At 32.9% G+C, this 19,711-nt stretch overlaps 2 protein-coding genes across 2 annotated transcripts; one reads left to right on the top strand and one right to left on the bottom strand.

Annotated features, from left to right (window-relative positions):
- Positions 1 to 677: 677 nt before the first annotated feature.
- On the bottom strand, positions 678 to 10,060 carry LOC132712948 (proprotein convertase subtilisin/kexin type 5-like). The gene is made up of 4 exons (XM_060695386.1): positions 9,890 to 10,060; positions 4,027 to 4,900; positions 2,365 to 2,834; positions 678 to 1,290 (listed from the first exon to the last, which is right to left on the bottom strand). Exons 1-4 carry the CDS (start codon positions 9,923 to 9,925, stop codon positions 1,174 to 1,176), a joined length of 1,497 nt encoding a protein of 498 aa, XP_060551369.1. The 5' UTR covers positions 9,926 to 10,060; the 3' UTR covers positions 678 to 1,173.
- On the top strand, positions 10,045 to 18,179 carry LOC132712947 (uncharacterized). The gene is made up of 7 exons (XM_060695385.1): positions 10,045 to 10,615; positions 11,322 to 11,345; positions 11,774 to 11,904; positions 13,049 to 13,375; positions 17,081 to 17,170; positions 17,561 to 17,599; positions 18,078 to 18,179. The coding sequence occupies exons 1-7, from the start codon at positions 10,045 to 10,047 to the stop codon at positions 18,177 to 18,179; spliced, it is 1,284 nt and encodes a 427-aa protein (XP_060551368.1).
- Positions 18,180 to 19,711: the final 1,532 nt, after the last annotated feature.

The raw sequence follows: 19,711 nt of genomic DNA, 5'->3' as shown, positions 1-19,711 counted from the left end.
TAAAATTACACACTATGTAATGCACGTGATAAGCAAACATGTTTTTAATATTTCTCATAGAATTAACAAATTATCATAATTGAAATAATTTGGTACACGTTATGAAAATTGTATGTGATAAATATATTTATTTAAATATAACATAAGAAAGGGCATTACTTCGTTTCAAACGTGTCAAGATAGAATAGAGAGAAATACTCAAAAATGGTTGAGTACATGTATTTATTTAGGTACTCAAATTGATTAACATGCATTTATTGCTTGACTAATTTATATATACTTGTATGAATATAATGATAACGTTTAACATATTTAGTTCGCTATTCTTAATACGCTTTATATTTAAGTACAAAATGAAATTCGTCTGCAATTTTGTTGATATAACATACTCTGTCATTCCAACATATTCCGGCCATACTTGGCAGATTCAATTCTTAACTTATGGGCAGATATGCACAATTTCGTGATACATATTCTTGAAGATTTACGAGATAGCAAATTCAGATAATTTTCCATACCAAAGCCAGTTTTCACATATGCATAAAATAATAATAACATTATTAACAACTATATCAGAAAACCATTTTGTTTAAAACAATCTACTTGTCTTTGTCTGAACATTGATATAAATACTTTTACTTCAAATCGTCTTGAACAATTCAATACATCAGGAAATCCATATCCATTGATAAATACCTATTTAAATAATATCATCTGTTTACATTTGATTAAACCAATACTTTGATAATTCAAAGCAAATGAATCTGTATAGTTAAAGACAACTCCTAAATAGTTAAAATTATTTAAAACCTCTAAGGGCTTATTGTCATAAATTCATTATATCATTTCAACTCACTTGTCTATTCTAGCCTTCAGAATTTTGTATATATTTCCCAAAACTTCCTAAGTAAAGTTATTCTCCTGTAATGTTTTCTTAACCAGTAAAGGTTAAGAAAAATTAATTCAAACCTTTATAATAAGTTTGATAGGCTTTTTCCAGCCAATCTGTACACATTGTGGTGAAACTGATCGCATATTCATTTAAGATATCTTTTAGATTAATGATCAAGTTTAAAAAGAAAAGAAAAAAATCTTCAATGTTACTAGTTACTACAAACTTCTAGCTAACATTTCTAACTGTTTTCTGTTTATTTATAGTCTTTGTTTAAAGGACTATACCTCTTCAGTTTCATTATCTTGCGTGACTAAAGGTTGTCTATCGTCGACTGTAGTCTCTGCATTTTCATCATCAATACTCTCGTCCATGTGTTTCTTGTAACTCTCGTCTGTCTAGAAACAGAAACAGATAAAAAAATTAATATAGTTACAGATGTAGCTAGTATTGAATAAGTGGTACTTATTGCAATCATGTGTATATATTAAATTGTCTTTTAGTCGAAATGTGAATATTTAGAACTGTGAAGGGGTGTAGCAATAATGACTGGCCAATTGTGATTTAGTTCATATTTATGCAGTACTCTTAGCAAATTAATTTTCTTAATAAGTGACTTTGATCTTTGACCGTCCGATCTGAAACGCAGCAATGTACATTCTAGTTTTCTAGGTCAATGCACGTTGATTCAATGGCAAGTTAAATGTTTTGTTATTACAGATCCATGTTCACTTGACTTTTGACCTGAAAATAAGTTTGTCAAATAAAGCCTATCTAGGTTCATATACATACAATGTTTCAAGTTACTTGATCAAAGCATTTTCCTTTAGAGGCTAGTTTAATGTTTTGTTATTAGAAATCAATGTGACATCAACCTTTGGTCTGTTTAAAACATGTGAATTTGTGCAGCTGGTAGGACTTCTCAAGGTACATCTATAGACACATATTTAAGTTTCTATGTCAATGCATCTTGTGAAAATGGCCAGTTGTAATTTTGTTACTACAGGTCCTGTGAACTAGACATTTTTATCTATTAACCTTGTTATAGGTGTGACAACTAGAACTCATTTAGGGTTCATCCATATTATTGAAAGTGTCAATGAAAATAGCTTTAAAAGTATTGAAGTTTAATGACCATAAACGAAAACTTAACCAAAGCAGATGCCGACGATTCGGTCAAAACAATTGCTCAGAATTTCCTTCGAAAATTGAAGTTTAAAAATTAGTTATTTAATCCATAATTTGATAAGAAAACAACAAATTATATATATATATATCATTTTCTTGAGTGGGTATTACTACTCTTTTGTAGGTCGACATGAATAAAATTTGTTATAACATTTTTGTATTTATTATTTGAAAGAATACTACCTTAATTGCAACAAAGCCTTTTATTTGTCACGTATTTAGGAAAGAATACTATTAATGGAAATATTAACCAAAATGAGTAAGTAAGTAGAAATAATTGTTACCTTAAACAGAATCATCGATAAAACAATGAAGTATTCTTTAAGCGCAGTTCTAGACCACATTAACAGTACAACCCACACTCCAAGAAGAGTAGCAATAATTGTTGTGTCAGGCGTATCCCATCTTTTTATACATGTTTGTAACCAGAAATAACCATCAGGACAAGAAAGGATGCAGCTTGTCCCAAAGATAAAGTATGGTTCATCACAATCTGATTCATATATACAACTTCCGTTTTTAAATGTTTTGTAGCTTTCACTACAACTTTTAATGCAACGCCATTTTTCGTCTCTTAATCCTAATGGAGCCGACTTTGGGCATTCACAAACGCACCTGGAGTCGTTGTAATTGTAAGTATATTTCGGACATATCGACAGACATGTATCATTGAAACGAACATACTTAGGTGGACATTTATCAACGCATTTAATGCCTTCATTAACTTTTAAAGCTGCATTTCCTTTCGGACAACCTGGTTGGCATAACTTTTTTGATGTAATTAGTTTGTTTTCGTTCGAACATGTTAGTTCACATAATATTGTGATTCAACAGAAATATCTTGGAAATTTACAATTTTAACAAAATTTGCAAAAAAATTTCGTTCTTTGTCACTGTTTTATTAACACCCCGGAACATAAATTGTTGAAACGGGTTTCGCCGCGCGGTTGGACAATTTAGAAACAGCCATCTGTTTCAAAAAAAAAAATAGGAAGGTGGACCAGGTAGGTTAACATAGGTTTTGTGACAAAACCCAAATATTCAGGCATCCGTGCGCTGAATTCAACTTTAAATTTATTGTTTTCAGTTTCCACTTGTCATGGCTAATTTTGCACTTGGCGGGATTTTTCGTAATATGTATGATTCAATTGGAACGGACAGGTTACCCCACGTTTCATTAAAAACGTAATTGGGACACTGCAAAAAACATTAAACCAATTTTTATTCAGAATTGTAAATCCAAAGTGAACAATCGTTGGTGCAACGTACAGCAGTAAAATGTCGTATGTATTATAATGATTTTGACATTTGTTAACAAAATGGCGTTAATCAGTTATTGTTAAGTCTTTTTTTCGGTCGGACATCCCTCACACAAGTATTGTTCAAAATGAAGTCTGCATCGTCACATGAATCTGTACAGATAATATATGAAGACTTATTGTACTGATATGCTGTTGAACAGCCATCCATTTTACAATTTTTGTTTTCAATAAAATGATGACTGGGAGGACATTCCGACACACATGTAGAGTTAAAAGTAAAAAGTTCCCCGGACATTCAAAACCATTCTGAGTTTTTTTTGGGTTTTTGTTTCTGAAAACCACGGGTATATTTCTGTACAGTCTTGTAGATATCGTTTTTTTTTTCAAAAAAAAAGTTCTCGGGACTTTTCTCGCAACTTGCCCAAGAAACTCGATACTAATGGACAATTATTTACACTGTTTTGTTGAAAAAAAATGCACCATGTGGACACTTGAAAACACATTTGAAATTTCTTCTAGATTACATGTCAGCCCCATACATTTTTAATCATTAAAACGAAAAAATCATTGGAAACTTGAAGGACATTCGTTGTACACAGTTCATTTCTAAAAAAAGGGGAAAACCTGTCAAAAACCCTTCCCATTAAAAAAAACAAATTATTCTTTGGGGGCAAATTTTCACACAGTTCCCAATATAGTTATAGTCCTCTTTTTGTTCAAGATAGTCTGACGGACATTTCTCTTGGCATGTTTTATTCAAGTAAAATAAATAGTAATTTCTTTTACCGTCATCGGCACATGAATTAAGGCAGGTGTTTTTATATGTGTACTCTCCGTTACGACACTTGTCTTCACAGAAAATAATTCCATTTCGGTTTGTGGTGTAAAAGCTTTCCGGACACGTCTTTAAACAGGTTTGATTGTTAAAGAAAGGTGTTTCTTTACTGCAGTTTTGTAGGCATACGTCTTTGTCAATATATACTGTTGTGTCTGGACAAGTCTCAACACATTTCCTTTCTGATATAAACGGAAATGCTTCCGGACACTTCTCTACACACGTCGAATTAAGCACAAGCTTTTCAACGCATTTGTCTGTGCAATAAATATCATTAACAAGTCTAGGACATACACTAACGCATTTAAAATATGTCAATGAATTAATTGAAAAATTCTGTAGTAAATGTTTTTCATCTGAACAATGAGCGCTACAGTTACGGTTATTTACGTATGGGAATTCTAAAGGACATGCCTCAACACAAGTATTGTTAAATACATATTCAAATGTACTACAGTTCTCCACGCATTTCTTCTCCATGTACTCCTGACCATTATGCAATGTGAGTAATTCCTTAACGAGCCATGTTTCTGGGCACTGTTGAACACATTTTTGATCGTGTATATACCAGTCTCCACAAGATAACACACAATTTGTACCGTTTATATAAAATTGCCCTGGGCATTCAAACACACAACCAACCTTTGAACAATATGGCTTGTATTTCGGACAAATGTCTACGTCATCGCATTTCATGTCACATAATATAGAACGAAAGATAACCTGAAAAGAAAATAACAATGTTATTTGTTTAAGTCGTACATTAGTTTAAAGAAAAGAACATAAATCAGACTGTTCGGCAGACGAAGTTTAACTTCATATACTACGAGAGAAATATGCAACACAAAATATATCATTAACGGTTCTGTACACAAAAGGGCAATAACCTAAAAACAAAACAAGCTCTAGTATATGACAGCTATTCAGTCTTGAAGTATTTTGAGTTAGAAAATAAAATTTGCAAATCACGCATAAGAAATATCAAAGGGCAAAAACTTATGACGTGGAGGCCTGTCATTCTTGTCAACAGCATTCTGTCTTTTTGTGACCTTTTTTCCTGTAAAAGTTTCGTAATACATAATATGTCACATGCTTAATAGATTATGTCAGAATAAAAAAGTTATTATTCTTGTAATTCTAAAGAGGATGTTTCCAATATATTTCTCAAAAGGTTCTTATCACTTATGAAGTTTCAAGTTGGTATCTCAATGTCGTGATTACTTTTTGAGTTATACACCAAATAAGAATTACAATGAAGAAACAAAAGAAAATCACTTAAAATGATTAGGATTGTCATAGTATCTAACAAGTTGCAAATTGTTATCCCAAATATTTCTTTGTGGAAAATATTATGTACAAAAATATAAAATATGGTAAGTAGAGCTATCATGTATGTACATTACATTCCCCTATATTAAACTATTAAAGTTTGAGTTGATACCTTACTTGCTTTACGAGTTATGCTGTGGACAAACAAGAGCCAACGCCTAGTTGGGGCCACGCAGTCAAACACATTGAAAGAAGAATATTGTTGAAAAGAATACTCCCAGAAAACGTATTTTTCATGTACAAAAAAATAAGTAAAATTTCATATTTGACTAACATTTCATAAGTCAAGGTCATATCTGAACAATTCAACTTGTTGGTTTTGGTCAAATGTATTCCTTTTGCCAAATATCAATCAAATCGATAATCAAATAGCAAAATTAGAAAAATTAGGCAAATATCAGTAATCTGACCTTGACCAATGAAAAAATAAAGATCAAGATCATATTTGAATTATTCAACAAACGAGGTTCGTCAAAAGGGTTCTGTTGTCAAAGTATACAGTTAACCCGTAAAAAATAACAAAGTTGCTAAATTCAGTATTTGATCTTGACTGCCAATGTCATTTAAATGTCAATGTCATATCTTAATAACTAATGTTCAAAGAATTGATGTACCTAAGTATGATGATTTCCCATATTTACTTACACAAATATAGACAATTGTGGCAAAACACTTTTAAATTACAATAATTTGACCTCCAAGGCCAAGGTAATTTATGCAACAAGGGCAAATTGAGATTGATCTCCAGTAATTCATTGTCCTGTAGGGTTTTGTTTTGAAGTATGTTGACAATCCATTAATGCGTTTTAGCCAATTAAAGCAGAAGATCGGGAAAAATTCAAATATTGACCTGAAAAGTCAAGATAAATGATGAGTGAAGGTCATTATCAATAAGCTATACTTAAAGGTATTGTCCTAACGGTTGTTGTGTTCAATTATGAAGATAATCCAGTCATAAATAATAAAGCTATAACCAATTATAGCTTTAATCAAGCAAAATTCAAGATCTATTGAAGGTCAATGTCATTTATCATCTAGTCAACTTGAGGGTCTTGTCCAAAGGGTTGTTGTATCTAAGTACGAAGGCAATCCATTGAGAAATAAACAAAATATGACTAACGTTTGAGCTTTCGGACGGCAACGTCGACGACAACAAGACTTTAGCAATAGCATATTTTTTTCTTCAAAACGGTGAGCTAAGTGAAAAAATAACTAAGGACTATAACTCAAAATAACTATAATAGTGTATTAACTACCTATGTAATATTGGGTGTGTAATTAATTTGTTGTATCTGTTTGTAATAGAAAAGTGAAACCATTATATTTTATCACAGGGTTAATATGAGAGTTCAGGGCCAATGCGAAGACAGCAGGGCCAATTCTGAAGCAGAGTCGATACTTAAATCAATTTAAGAAGCAGGACCATTACGAAGGACATTGATAAGAAAGCCTCCATTTTGTTTCTGTTTGGTTATCTTATTAACTTACAAATGATGGATGCTCATGAATAAAGTATGCAGGTTGGAACAGCGGATTGCCATTAAATAACTATATTAAGATAGTATTTATATAGTCAACTGCATTTCAAATACAACTTGTGCCAAAACGTAACATAATGAAATGCAAAAATTCAACTAACGTAATTGAAATACGGCGCTAGCCTATATCAATTTGATCAAATATAAGAGGTAAAATTATTTTGATACATAAAACGATTTTTTTATGAAGATGCATACTTTTTCCAGCGAAACGGGTTCTAAAGTTGTGTGAGGAATAATCAGTTGTATATACATGTATATATCGTTAAATTCTGATCAAAATAATTTCATTTTTAACTGTTAGTTTCAATTTAGTTTAACCTTTGCATTGTAATTTGTAGAAGAAACATAATTTCACAAGCATAACAAGAAACTGACCAGAGGAAGTAACCGTTGATCTCAAATTTAATTGGTGAATGAACAACTGAGTCAAAAACACAATTAAAACAAGTACAAATGTTGCTGCAATGCAGCAATTGAGAAGCTCCGCGCAAAAAAATGCGCTCATTACAGATATCTTGCCAAATTATTCCTACGGACAGGTCATGTTATATTCAGAATAAGTATATACTATTGTAGATTTTTTCCTAATGTTTTGTAAACCATTTTTTGCATAATTATACATATCTTATGCACTGTCCATAATTAAAAAGAGGGACCAGATATTTAATTTGAAAATATGCTTTCACTGTTGCCTACCTGTTAAGGAAAGTAATTCCATTGAATACAAACAAAATAAAGAGAAATAAGAATCCCTAAAGAAAGTACAACACAACAAAATTGAAAATGTTGCAGGCTAGGTTTGATTGAGCCTGTTCATGGACGGTACTGGAAAGTGCAAGTTACCGTCCACGCCCCCTAGCACCGGCTTAAGCAGAATTCAACATTTAACATGAACTGGTAAAATTTAGAATTTTTAAACATCCGCAGATGTGTTCATATGGCGGTTATCATGGAACCTTCAATGTGTTACGTTAGTGCCATTCGATGAAAAACGGCATATGGTCCCCAAGTAAAAAAAATGCATGTACCCTAAACGAAAAAACAAGACTTACAAGACTTGTAAATGTCATGTGACTTGACTGTACTGTGTTCTGTTTGTGTCACTACTGTAGTCAGTAACATAAGATGATAAAAATATCAAAGCCCGTTTTTTTATTAGTATAATTGTAACAAATATACAAATTGTAACAAAAGGGACTAATATTATAATATAGTAATATTACATGAATTTTTTCCATGTCAAATTAAAAAAGGGTTTCTTTCAATACTGATGGAAGATTGCTACCTGAATTTTAGGCATGTATGAGGAAATTCGATAACATCTTGTTCAGGCGAGTCAAATATATTAAAGCTACCTGACATTGGTATATAAAATACATATATAAAACGCTATTGTTAATTGATTTTTTGGGAGATCAATACACTTTTTTTGCTGAATTGCTTTAAAATTATTCATAAAAAAAACAAAACACCTCATGTTCAAACTGCAGATAAAAGTTTCTGTTTTTACCAATGATGCGATCTATATATCTATAGTCTATGCTTAATGAGGGTCCATCCGCCCGTACGGGCACTAATTGCAGCTTTCGCTGTCGAGTACGGACCCCGGATTTTTGCCAATGAAATATAACTTTATATAATAAAGTTATAATTATTTCAAAACAACCAATATATCAACATGTTATTATAAAACATTTAGATTCATAAATATACATTAAGAATAATTATCGGAAGCAAAATTATTAAAGTCTTATGCCTGAAATCTTCTTTATATTGACAAATTCAATCACTAATAGTATACTTGATATGCTGTGTGTAAATGTAATTCAAAATGTAACAAATTATAATTTCATGTACATGTACTATCAATAAAAAAGGTGTCAAAAAATCAGAACATTTATAGCTATTTAAAGCTTTCGAATTCATGTACAGCAGAACTGCTTTCTGGTTCTCATTCGTTAATATCACCGAAGGGGGAACAATATAATAATCGGAAGGAGCTATTGAATCCAATTTTTTACTGTCAATCGAAGGGATTAATTGATAAAATCCAGGCCCATGGACAAAAAAATAGTAAACACAAAATTTAATAGCTCCGCGCCTATGGACGCGGAGCAATAACACTGCATTCTAAGAGGGTAGATGGATTATAACTAGAGTGATATTTTTTTAAATATTGACAGTGAATTTCACATTAGGAGACGATCCCCTGTGATAGCGCTTATTCTACAAGCAATATAATTATAAGAGTTTTCTACATAAGTAGGATATCAAAGTTATTGCCAATGGATTGACAAATGTCATTAGCGCCTGGTCTACTGAAATAACATAAATAAATATTCATCATTAAAAAAAATCTGAAAGGAATACAGATTTCTGCTTCATATGTATGAATATCGGCATATTTCGAATAAAAAATATTAGAGTAAAAATCTAATGTTACACCATTGTCGGTCATTAAAACAAGCACACACGCACAAAATACATGTATCATATTTCTACTTATCAGAGTACATGTATTTATAAATCAGGCGTTGAAAATTTATATATTTAAACATAGGGAAATCCTTAAGTTGTAACTATAAATAAATAACCACAGTAAGTTATCATAGGCATTCTTTTGTTAAGACTTCATATGTAGAATTGTGTTCTTCCTTATTTAATTGTTTATCGAGAGAAAAATCTTGGAAACTGGAAGGCGCATTTACTTTAAAAAAACATAATAATGTACATGTAGCTGGAAACCCAGTTCTATAAATAACTTGTCTGTAGTTTAGAATTTTAAATGTTTTTTTATAACTATGCATTTTCACAATAAATTTGTTAAATCTAATTTACTTACCAGTAAAGATAAAAGCGCTTTAATCGACAAAAGCATGCTGCTTTTCTTCAAATTCCAGGCTTTAAACGAATTTATTCCGATTCCTTTTTGCTAAGTGACTTTAGCTATGTCGTAGATGAGTAATCGTTCCGAGCTTTATTTTCCGAAAATGCGCAATGACATGTAACATTATCTTTCGGAAAGTACGATTAAACATGGCGGCGGAGTGTTATAATTTTAGGGAATTGATTCCTGTGAAATGTGAAGAAAATACGGATATTGAAATAGCAGATATAAAAAGATATACGGACAATAGAAGTGAATATAGGAATATACCACCGTTACCCAATAATAAAGATTATCACATGTTTATATGTTATATTCAAGACGACGCAGAGGATGTGAGAATTATCGTTGACAATTTAGAACGACACGGTGTAAAATGTTGTTATCACGAACGCGATTTTTTACCAGGACAGCAAGTCTTAGGAAATATAAATGAGTCTATCAACAGAAGTATGAGCACACTAATTGTTCTATCACCAAACTTCATTCAGAGTCGTTTCTGTAAACACGAAATAGAACAAGCATTGCATGCCAAGATTGAAGAGGATTATACAATAATTCCCATCAAGATTCAACAATGTGAAGTTCCAAATGTGCTGAAGAATTATACACACATTGACGCCGGATGTATAGACCCTGCTGACATGCACACCAAAATCCTTGATGCTTTTATATCAAACGGTTAGCATTTTATTTGAAATATTTGGAATAAAATCATTAAATATTAAGTATTATTTTACATATCTGTTTGCAAACGTCAACGTACTCACTATCTTAAATTCCATGTAAAGTGACATTATGCTAATTATTTCATTGTCAATTTGACCTGAATTGACTACATGTATATATATTTCAAAAGATTGACAGTTTTAATGATGTTTGACCAACAGTTGATATTCGAAAATGTTTAGGATAAAATATCAATCTGACTTAAATGTGAAAAGACCGCCCTACTCTTTTTAAAGAGTGAACATAAATTCGGGTGTTAGCCTACAGAAACTTTCTTGGGTCACATAAGTTATTAATTAATCGTTCATGCCAAGTATATTATTAAATAGAAAGGAACTATGGCATTGAAAATGTAAACTATTTTTTTACTTTCTATCGTGATACTCACTATGTGCTCTTTGATGACATAATGTCACTTTAAATGTTTTGTTCTGTCTATCAATTTCGTTTTGTAAAGGTATACATTTTGGATGGTATGAATGCTGGTAGAACATACATGATAAAGTAAGTCTCCGATAGAAAAAATCCATGTGATGTTTCTGCCCACACTTAACTTACGTGTATTTATATTATTTTAGATGATTTTGCACTGCCTAGTATACATTTTCGTGTTATTTCTTTTCAATATTTGCTGATTTTTTGAAACGTTAATTTTCAGAGTGGAACAGTCGTCAACTTGTTGGTATGTTGTTGTCTTGTATCTAGGACAGAATAATGTCAAAATAACATCTAATATAAAACAATTAAAAAGAATTGTTCTTATCTTTTTAATTTCAAAATTAAAACGAAGTTAGCTCGTATACCAAAGAAGTATGTATCATGTATTGCGGTTGCACTGATAGTTGATGATAGTTCGACGTAAACAATACAATTTAAAAAAACAAATTTCTTTGCTCGACCAGAAGCAACTGAAATTGTTTTTCTGTATATTTTATTTTTGGTTTAATTTCACTTTTAGTTAATCATTATATGTCAGCAATTAGCTTAGTTTTACAATTATAAGCTAAAAGGTTTCAATATATAATATAATTAATGAAAATAAAAAGAATACACGATGTTTACTTGTCATTGACACTGTGGTAAATTGATATTTTATTGTATGTATTTAAGAAAGCAATGGATATACGCTGGAGTTCTTGCTGTCAAAATATACTATTTCATGGAGATGGTTGTCATTGTGCCGGTATACAATGATTTTTAATGCTGCAAATCGACGCTCAATTAGGAGGAATGGCTTTGAGGTGAGTTGAACAATGACATGCTAACATTCCAGCAATAGTCAATATGCTGGTATAGTCCTGATGAGCCATAAAGGTAATGTATGTATTGTAATGTATTATACGTATGTAAAACATGAGCCGCGTCACGACAAAACCAACATAGTGCGTTTGCGGCCAGCATGGATCCGCGCAGTCTGATCAGGATCCATGCTGTTCGCATACCAACCCTTTTACAAGTAGAGAATAATTATGATAGCGAACAGCATGGATCCTGATCAGACTGACGCGGCTTATATTATAATATTGCAGTGATTAAACAAAATCAGGTTTACTTTGTGCTGAACCTTGTCGCTTCCAACGAAATGTAATGTTACCACTGATGATATAATAGCCATACTTCATTGTTATTTTCTAGTTTATATATTTTTATTTTTTTAAATCATTTAAAGCACATGAATAATTAAAGGCCCTGTCACACTAGTAAGCGCTTTCACTGCGTTTGCACGGCGTTGTTAAATTTAACAAAGCGCCGCGAGATCGCTATAAACATTGTGATATTTTGATGACATGGAGACTTCACGGTGTCTTCACGGCGTCCTCATGGCGATGCTTCGGAGCTTCCATGATTGGCGATTATCTGCGTTCGGACTGCGCTTCTATTGCGTTCTTTGTGCTTCCACTGCGCTTTTACAGCGCTCACACTGCGCTGAAATATTAAAGCTCCGTAAAAACGCCGTGCACACGCAGTATGAGCGCGGTAGAGACGCCACTCAATCTCCGTGCAAGCGCCATTGATAATCAACGGGTTCATTCGGTCCCTTTGCGCTCTCACGGCGCTCCTGTTACGTTGTAAGATATGCTACTGAATTGCTACGGTGTCCTTACTGCGATCCAACTGCGCTCTTATCAAAACGCCAATTGGCGGTGTTTATTTTGAGCATGCTCAAAATGCGCGTCGTCGGTCGGCGTTCTATTCGATGTCAATACGATGCTGTGGCGATGCTTCGGCGTTGTTTGCGATTTTACTGCGCTCACATCGGCGTTCTGAATTTTCTTTGGACGCCGGGAGAACACCGCCCTAGTGTGACAGGGTGTAAGCCATTATTTGTGTATGCTTATTACACAATTTTAGAATTTATATAGTTAACAGATGTGTTTAATTCAGATTTCAGACACACTATTGAATGAAATACAACAGATTGTGAGGGAGTCCGACTTAGTAAAGTATGCCCATATTAACATCATTTTTTCACGCATGACAACATTTGTATTCTTCATGGCGGGTTTTCTCTATTTTGATGTGAGTGCCGCCATTATGGAACAGTCATTTAAGCCAACAGTGGACAAACATTTAGCAACAGTACAACACGGAATTCTGTATGGCTTATTATCTATGTTTATTCTGTGGCTTTGTGTAATTATCGTGCACACATGTGGATCGCTTGGAAACTTTAAAAGATGGAAAGGAATGACAAAGGGTTTGAAACAGCGGGTACTAGTATTCATATTTATTGTTTTTGTAGATAAAATAAACTTGATCATTGTAATATAATGACTACATGTAAGACGGTAAAGTTTGCCGAAATTGAAGTGCTCGTGCACTCAAGGCATGCGACGTTATTGCAACAAAATTTATATAATTATGGATCTATATTTGAAGGACTTTAAATTATATTGGTTATAAAAACAAAACAAAATAAAAAGTTAATTGTTATAAGCTGAACAAGAACAACACTACGACTACACTGTCGAGTACAGTATATTCAAAAGAACGTTGATAGGTCTTAGATTCCTATAAACTAAATGTTGTTTTTACAGACAATTACTTTTGTTTCTTCTTGACAGTTCTTTTGCTATGAACACATTAAAATAGAAGTAGATGTTTATTCTATTGGTATCATTGTTATCTTATATTGCACGACTTATCGTTATGATGGTTACTGCTCTCTTGGCATTTTCTACGGTATACGTGATTATACTACTGAACTTTAGAACCAAGCCGTGCAATGTTATACTGCTTATGTATTAAGGTAACGGTGAATATCCAAGTCACAATCTACGGACATGACTAATTATTGCATTAAGGTAACGGTGAATATCCAAGTCACAATCTACGGACATGACTAATTATTGCATTAAGGTAACGGTGAATATCCAAGTCACAATCTACGGACATGACTAATTATTGCATTAAGGTAACGGTGAATATCCAAGTCACAATCTACGGACATGACTAATTATTGCATTAAGGTAACGGTGAATATCCAAGTCACAATCTACGGACATGACTAATTAATGCATTATGGTAACGGTGAATATCCAAGTCACAATCTCCTGACATGACTAATTATTGCATTAAGGTTACGGTGAATATCCAAGTCACAATCTACGGACATGACTAATTATTGCATTAAGGTAACGGTGAATATCCAAGTCACAGTCTACGGACATGACTAATTGATGCATTAAGGTAACGGTGAATATCCAAGTCACAGTCTACGGACATGACTAATTAATGCATTAAGGTAACGGTGAATATCCAAGTCACAATCTACGGACATGACTAATTATTGCATTAAGGTAACGGTGAATATCCAAGTCACAGTCTACGGACATGACTAATTAATGCATTAAGGTAACGGTGAATATCCAAGTCACAGTCTACGGACATGAATCATTAATGCATTAAGGTAACGGTGAATATCCAAGTCACAGTCTACGGACATGACTAATTAATGCATTAAGGTAACGGTGAATATCCAAGTCACAGTCTACGGACATGACTAATTAATGCATTAAGGTAACGGTGAATATCCAAGTCACAGTCTACGGACATGAACTAATTAATGCATTAAGGTAACGGTGGAATATCCAAGTCACAGTCTACGGACATGAACTAATTAATGCATTAAGGTAAACGGTGAATATCCAAGTCACAATCTACGGACATGACTAATTAATGCATTAAGGTAACGGTGAATATCCAAGTCACAGTCTACGGACATGACTAATTAATGCATTAAGGTTTACGATGAATATCCAAAGTCACAATCTACTGACATGACTAATTAATGCATTAAGGTAACGGTGAATATCCAAGTCACAATCTACGGACATGACTAATTATTGCATTAAGGTAACGGTGAATATCCAAGTCACAGTCTACGGACACGACTAATGCATTAAGGTAACGGTGAAAATCCAAGTCACAATCTATGGACATGACTAATTATTGCATTAAGGTAACGGTGAATATCCAAGTCACAGTCTACTGACATGACTAATTATTGCATTAAGGTAACGGTGAATATCCAAGTCACAATCTACGGACATGACTAATTATTGCATTAAGGTAACGGTGAAAATCCAAGTCACAATCTACGGACATGACTAATTAATGCATTAAGGTAACGGTGAATATCCAAGTCACAATCTACGGACATGACTAATTATTGCATTAAGGTAACGGTGAAATCCAAGTCACAATCTACGGACATGACTAATTATTGCATTAAGGTAACGGTGAATATCCAAGTCACAATCTACGGACATGACTAATTATTGCATTAAGGTAACGGTGAATATCAAGTCACAATCTACGGACAAGACTAATTAATGCATTAAGGTAACGGTGAATATCCAAGTCACAATCTACGGACATGACTAATTATTGCATTAAGGTAATGGTGAATATCCAAGTCACAATCTACGGACATTACTAATTATTGCATTAAGGTAACGGTGAATATCCAAGTCACAGTCTACGGACATGACTAATTGATGCATTAAGGTAACGGTGAATATCCAAGTCACAGTCTACGGACATTGACTAATTAATGCATTAAGGTAACGGTGAATATCCAAGTCACAATCTACGGACATGACTAATTATTGCATTAAGGTAACGGTGAATATCCAAGTCACAATCTACGGACATGACTAATTAATGCATTAAGGTAACGGTGAATATCCAAGTCAAAGTCTACGGACATGACTAATTAATGCATTAAGGTAACGGTGAATATCCAAGTCACAGTCTACGGACATGACTAATTAATGCATTAAGGTAACGGTGAATATCCAAGTCACAGTCTACGGACATGACTAATTAATGCATTAAGGTAACGGTGAATATCCAAGTCACAGTCTACGGACATGACTAATTAATGCATTAAAGGTAACGGTGAATATCCAAGTCACAGTCTACGGACATGACTAATTAATGCATTAAGGTAACGGTGAATATCCAAGTCACAATCTACGGACATGACTAATTAATGCATTAAGGTAACAGTGAATATCCAAGTCACAATCTACGGACATGACTAATTATTGCATTAAGGTAACGGTGAAAATCCAAGTCACAATCTATGGACATGACTAATTATTGCATTAAGGTAACGGTGAATATCCAAGTCACAGTCTACTGACATGACTAATTATTGGCATTAAGGTAACGGTGAATATCCAAGTCACAATATATGGACATGACTAATTATTACATTAAGGTAACGGTGAAAATCCAAGTCACAATCTACGGACATGACTAATTAATGCATTAAGGTAACGGTGAATATCCAAGTCACAATCTACTGACATGACTAATTAATGCATTCAAGGTAAGGGTGAATATCCAAGTCACAATCTACGGACATGACTAATTATTGCATTAAGGTAACGGTTAAAATCCAAGTCACAATCTACGGACATGACTAATTATTGCATTTAGGTAACGGTGAATATCCAAGTCACAATCTACTGACATGACTAATTAATGCATTTAGGTAACGGTGAATATCCAAGTCACAATCTACGGACATGACTAATTAATGCATTAAGGTAACGGTGAATATCCAAGTCACAATCTACGGACATGACTAATTAATGCATTAAGGTAACGGTGAATATCCAAGTCACAATCTAAGGACATGACTAATTATTGCATTAAGGTAATGATTAATATCCAAGTCACAATTTACGGACATGACTAATTAATGATATTCACCTCGGCCTAAGGAATGTCCAATAAGCCGTATCCAAAGTATTTCACTTGGACATTAACCGAAATCCTTAGTTCATGTAACCGTTTTGTTTTTATTATATAACAAGATTGAAAGTGTTCTGATGCTTTTATTTAGGTGAGGTAAGGGTTTATCTAATTTATGAACGTAATAATTGTGCGACATTTCTCTTTCAGACTAAATTACACCTGATGCGGAAATTATGGACAAAAATAAACAGGAAGACTGTTGACACTGGCAAATTTGTTGTAATATTCAAAGCAGGGGTATATGTTATAACTTTTATATTAAATATATTTTATTACATTTAAACATTAATGTATTCATTATTGTCCTGTTATAATTAAAATGTCAAATAATGTCGCCTGTCATTTAATAGCATGAATGTTACTACGAGCTGCAATAATCTATCGAGATGAAATTAGTTACTTATAACACCTACCATAAACATGTTCATTCTTTACGTGTGCAAATGGACCTTGAGTGGTTATGTTTATATATCTACCACAAACTTTGTAAGTCATTTATGGATTTGATTGATACTTGGACAAAAAGAACCCTTATGACAAAAACAATATCTGGAGCAAAATATGATACATTATTATTATATTTTTGTCAAATTGATTTTAAGATATTTAATAATGTTTCTATTTTAGAAGCTGCACATAATGAGGTTCGACAAAAAACCATGCCGTGTAAGTCTTAATTTTCTTTCCTTCATTGTTTCCTGATAAATTTACTTAGATTACTATTTGGTAGAAATCAACATATTCAAATCGAACTCAAGTCTAGAAAAAAATTCTAACAACAAAATCTTGCTGTCACCGAAAAGAACGTACATTTTTATAGCGGCATTTACTTACATATTTCTGAAATAAATAATGTGTAAGATATATTTGGCCGCGTCACGACAAAACAAACACAGTGCGTTTGCGAACAGCATGGATCCAGACCAGCCTGCGCATCTGCGCAGTCTGATCAGTATCCATGCTGTTCGCTATCAGTTTCTCTACTTGTAAAAGGTTGGTAAGCGAACAGCATGGATCCTGATCAGACTGCGCGGATGCGCAGGCTGGTATGGTTCCATGCTGGTCGCAAACGCACTATGTTGGTTTTGTCGTGACGCGGCTCATTTGATAAGATATTCATGCATTTTTTTTTGTCTTTTTGTAGAATTATTTTGTACGTAGATGTACTGAAAAGGAAAGCTTTGAAGAACACATGTTGCCGACAGAATCAAACTGCAGGTATTCCAATAATACATCCTCATTTTAATTGATTAATTAAGTTTTAGAGTTTAGTTTGCTATCTATGGGTGATTACAATGCATGACTTTTATTACTTATTGTCTACAGTGTTACTTCCCATCTACCATTCGCCAATTAAGAACGTCTTTTCATTATGTAAGATGAATAAAGATTTTGTTTTTAATTAAACTTTTTTTCAAAATGACACTCCTATATTGGTATGTAAATCAATTAGTGTTTAGCTATTTTACCTTTCTTTACTGTTGATTTAGTCTGTACCCAGATAGCATAGATATGAAATACTCTTGTTTTTTCCGTCCTACCTTTTGACATGTTTATTTATCCAAATAATTATAAACCATTTATCACAAGATTTTTCCATGAAGTACCTTCAAGTATAAATAATCTATTTTATAAAACATTGTTAACACATCCATTTTTATTATCAATATACCGGCGTAATTTAAATGTTATTTACAGGAATATACAGACCGACTATTTGATGACTTCATGAGAGACAATATTGATTTGATGTTGGTAGAGAGTGAAGCACAAGGACGACATACAATGAAGAACGGAGCTAAATGCTTGTGTCAATTAGTACATGACCAACTTCTACCGGACGAAATTTAAAGTTTATATAATTCAAATGGAGAATGAGTATGATGGAAATTTAAAGTTTATATCATTCAAATGGAGAATGATGGAAATTTAAAGTTTATATCATTCAAATGGAGAATGAGTATGATGAAATTTTCAGTTAAATAATACAACTCTTTGCCGAACTCGATACTTGAAACGTCACTTAATTAACATCCGAATATATCTCTCAAAAAGTTTTTTATCATTTCTTTATTATTTGTATAATGTTGAAGAACGGAGAACACTCAATATAAAGTGTACATTATTTTACTTATTTTATTACTATTATTTTGTCATTTATTTTTTAACGTTTTTCTTTATTAGTTTGTATGAATGTAATTTATTATTTATATAATTCTTATTCAATGTCCAATTGAAACAATATACTAGCTGGTGTACTACAAGGTTCAATCTTGGTATATCTTTATTTCTCATTTATATAAGTTGAATTGTCAATAAAGTAAAACCAAATATCAGGCCTATATTTTGCCGGTTTAAGTAGCTTTTATTCTCTTGGTGACGATACTTTTTTTAAGTGGTAGATGGGTTTAAACTAGTGTGCTATCTTTTAAACATTAATACCAGTAGAAGGCAATCACTTAAATACTCGCAGGCGACTCCCGATGAAAATAAATAATTAAACATTATTCTGCATAATGCCTAAGTCACACATTCAGGATTTTTACTGTCGTCCTTGATAGGATCATTCCCGATTAAAATGTGTCAAAAGTCTGATCAAGATCCTGTGATTCGTGACTGGAAATTCAAATTTTTATCAAAATTTGTAAAAACATTTATTTAATCACGACAACGATCAGATATTGTTCAGGAGGCGTCCCGATCCAGCCGTCACAGCAGAATTCGTCCCGATTATCCCGTTCTCAATCCGATTCTGATCCGATTTGTATCTTTGTCATG

This window comes from Ruditapes philippinarum, unplaced genomic scaffold, assembly GCF_026571515.1.
Source record: "Ruditapes philippinarum isolate M1 unplaced genomic scaffold, ASM2657151v2 ctg848_1_1_1_1, whole genome shotgun sequence".
NCBI classification, from domain to species: domain Eukaryota; kingdom Metazoa; phylum Mollusca; class Bivalvia; order Venerida; family Veneridae; genus Ruditapes; species Ruditapes philippinarum.
This window is presented reverse-complemented; position numbering and strand designations above follow the sequence as displayed.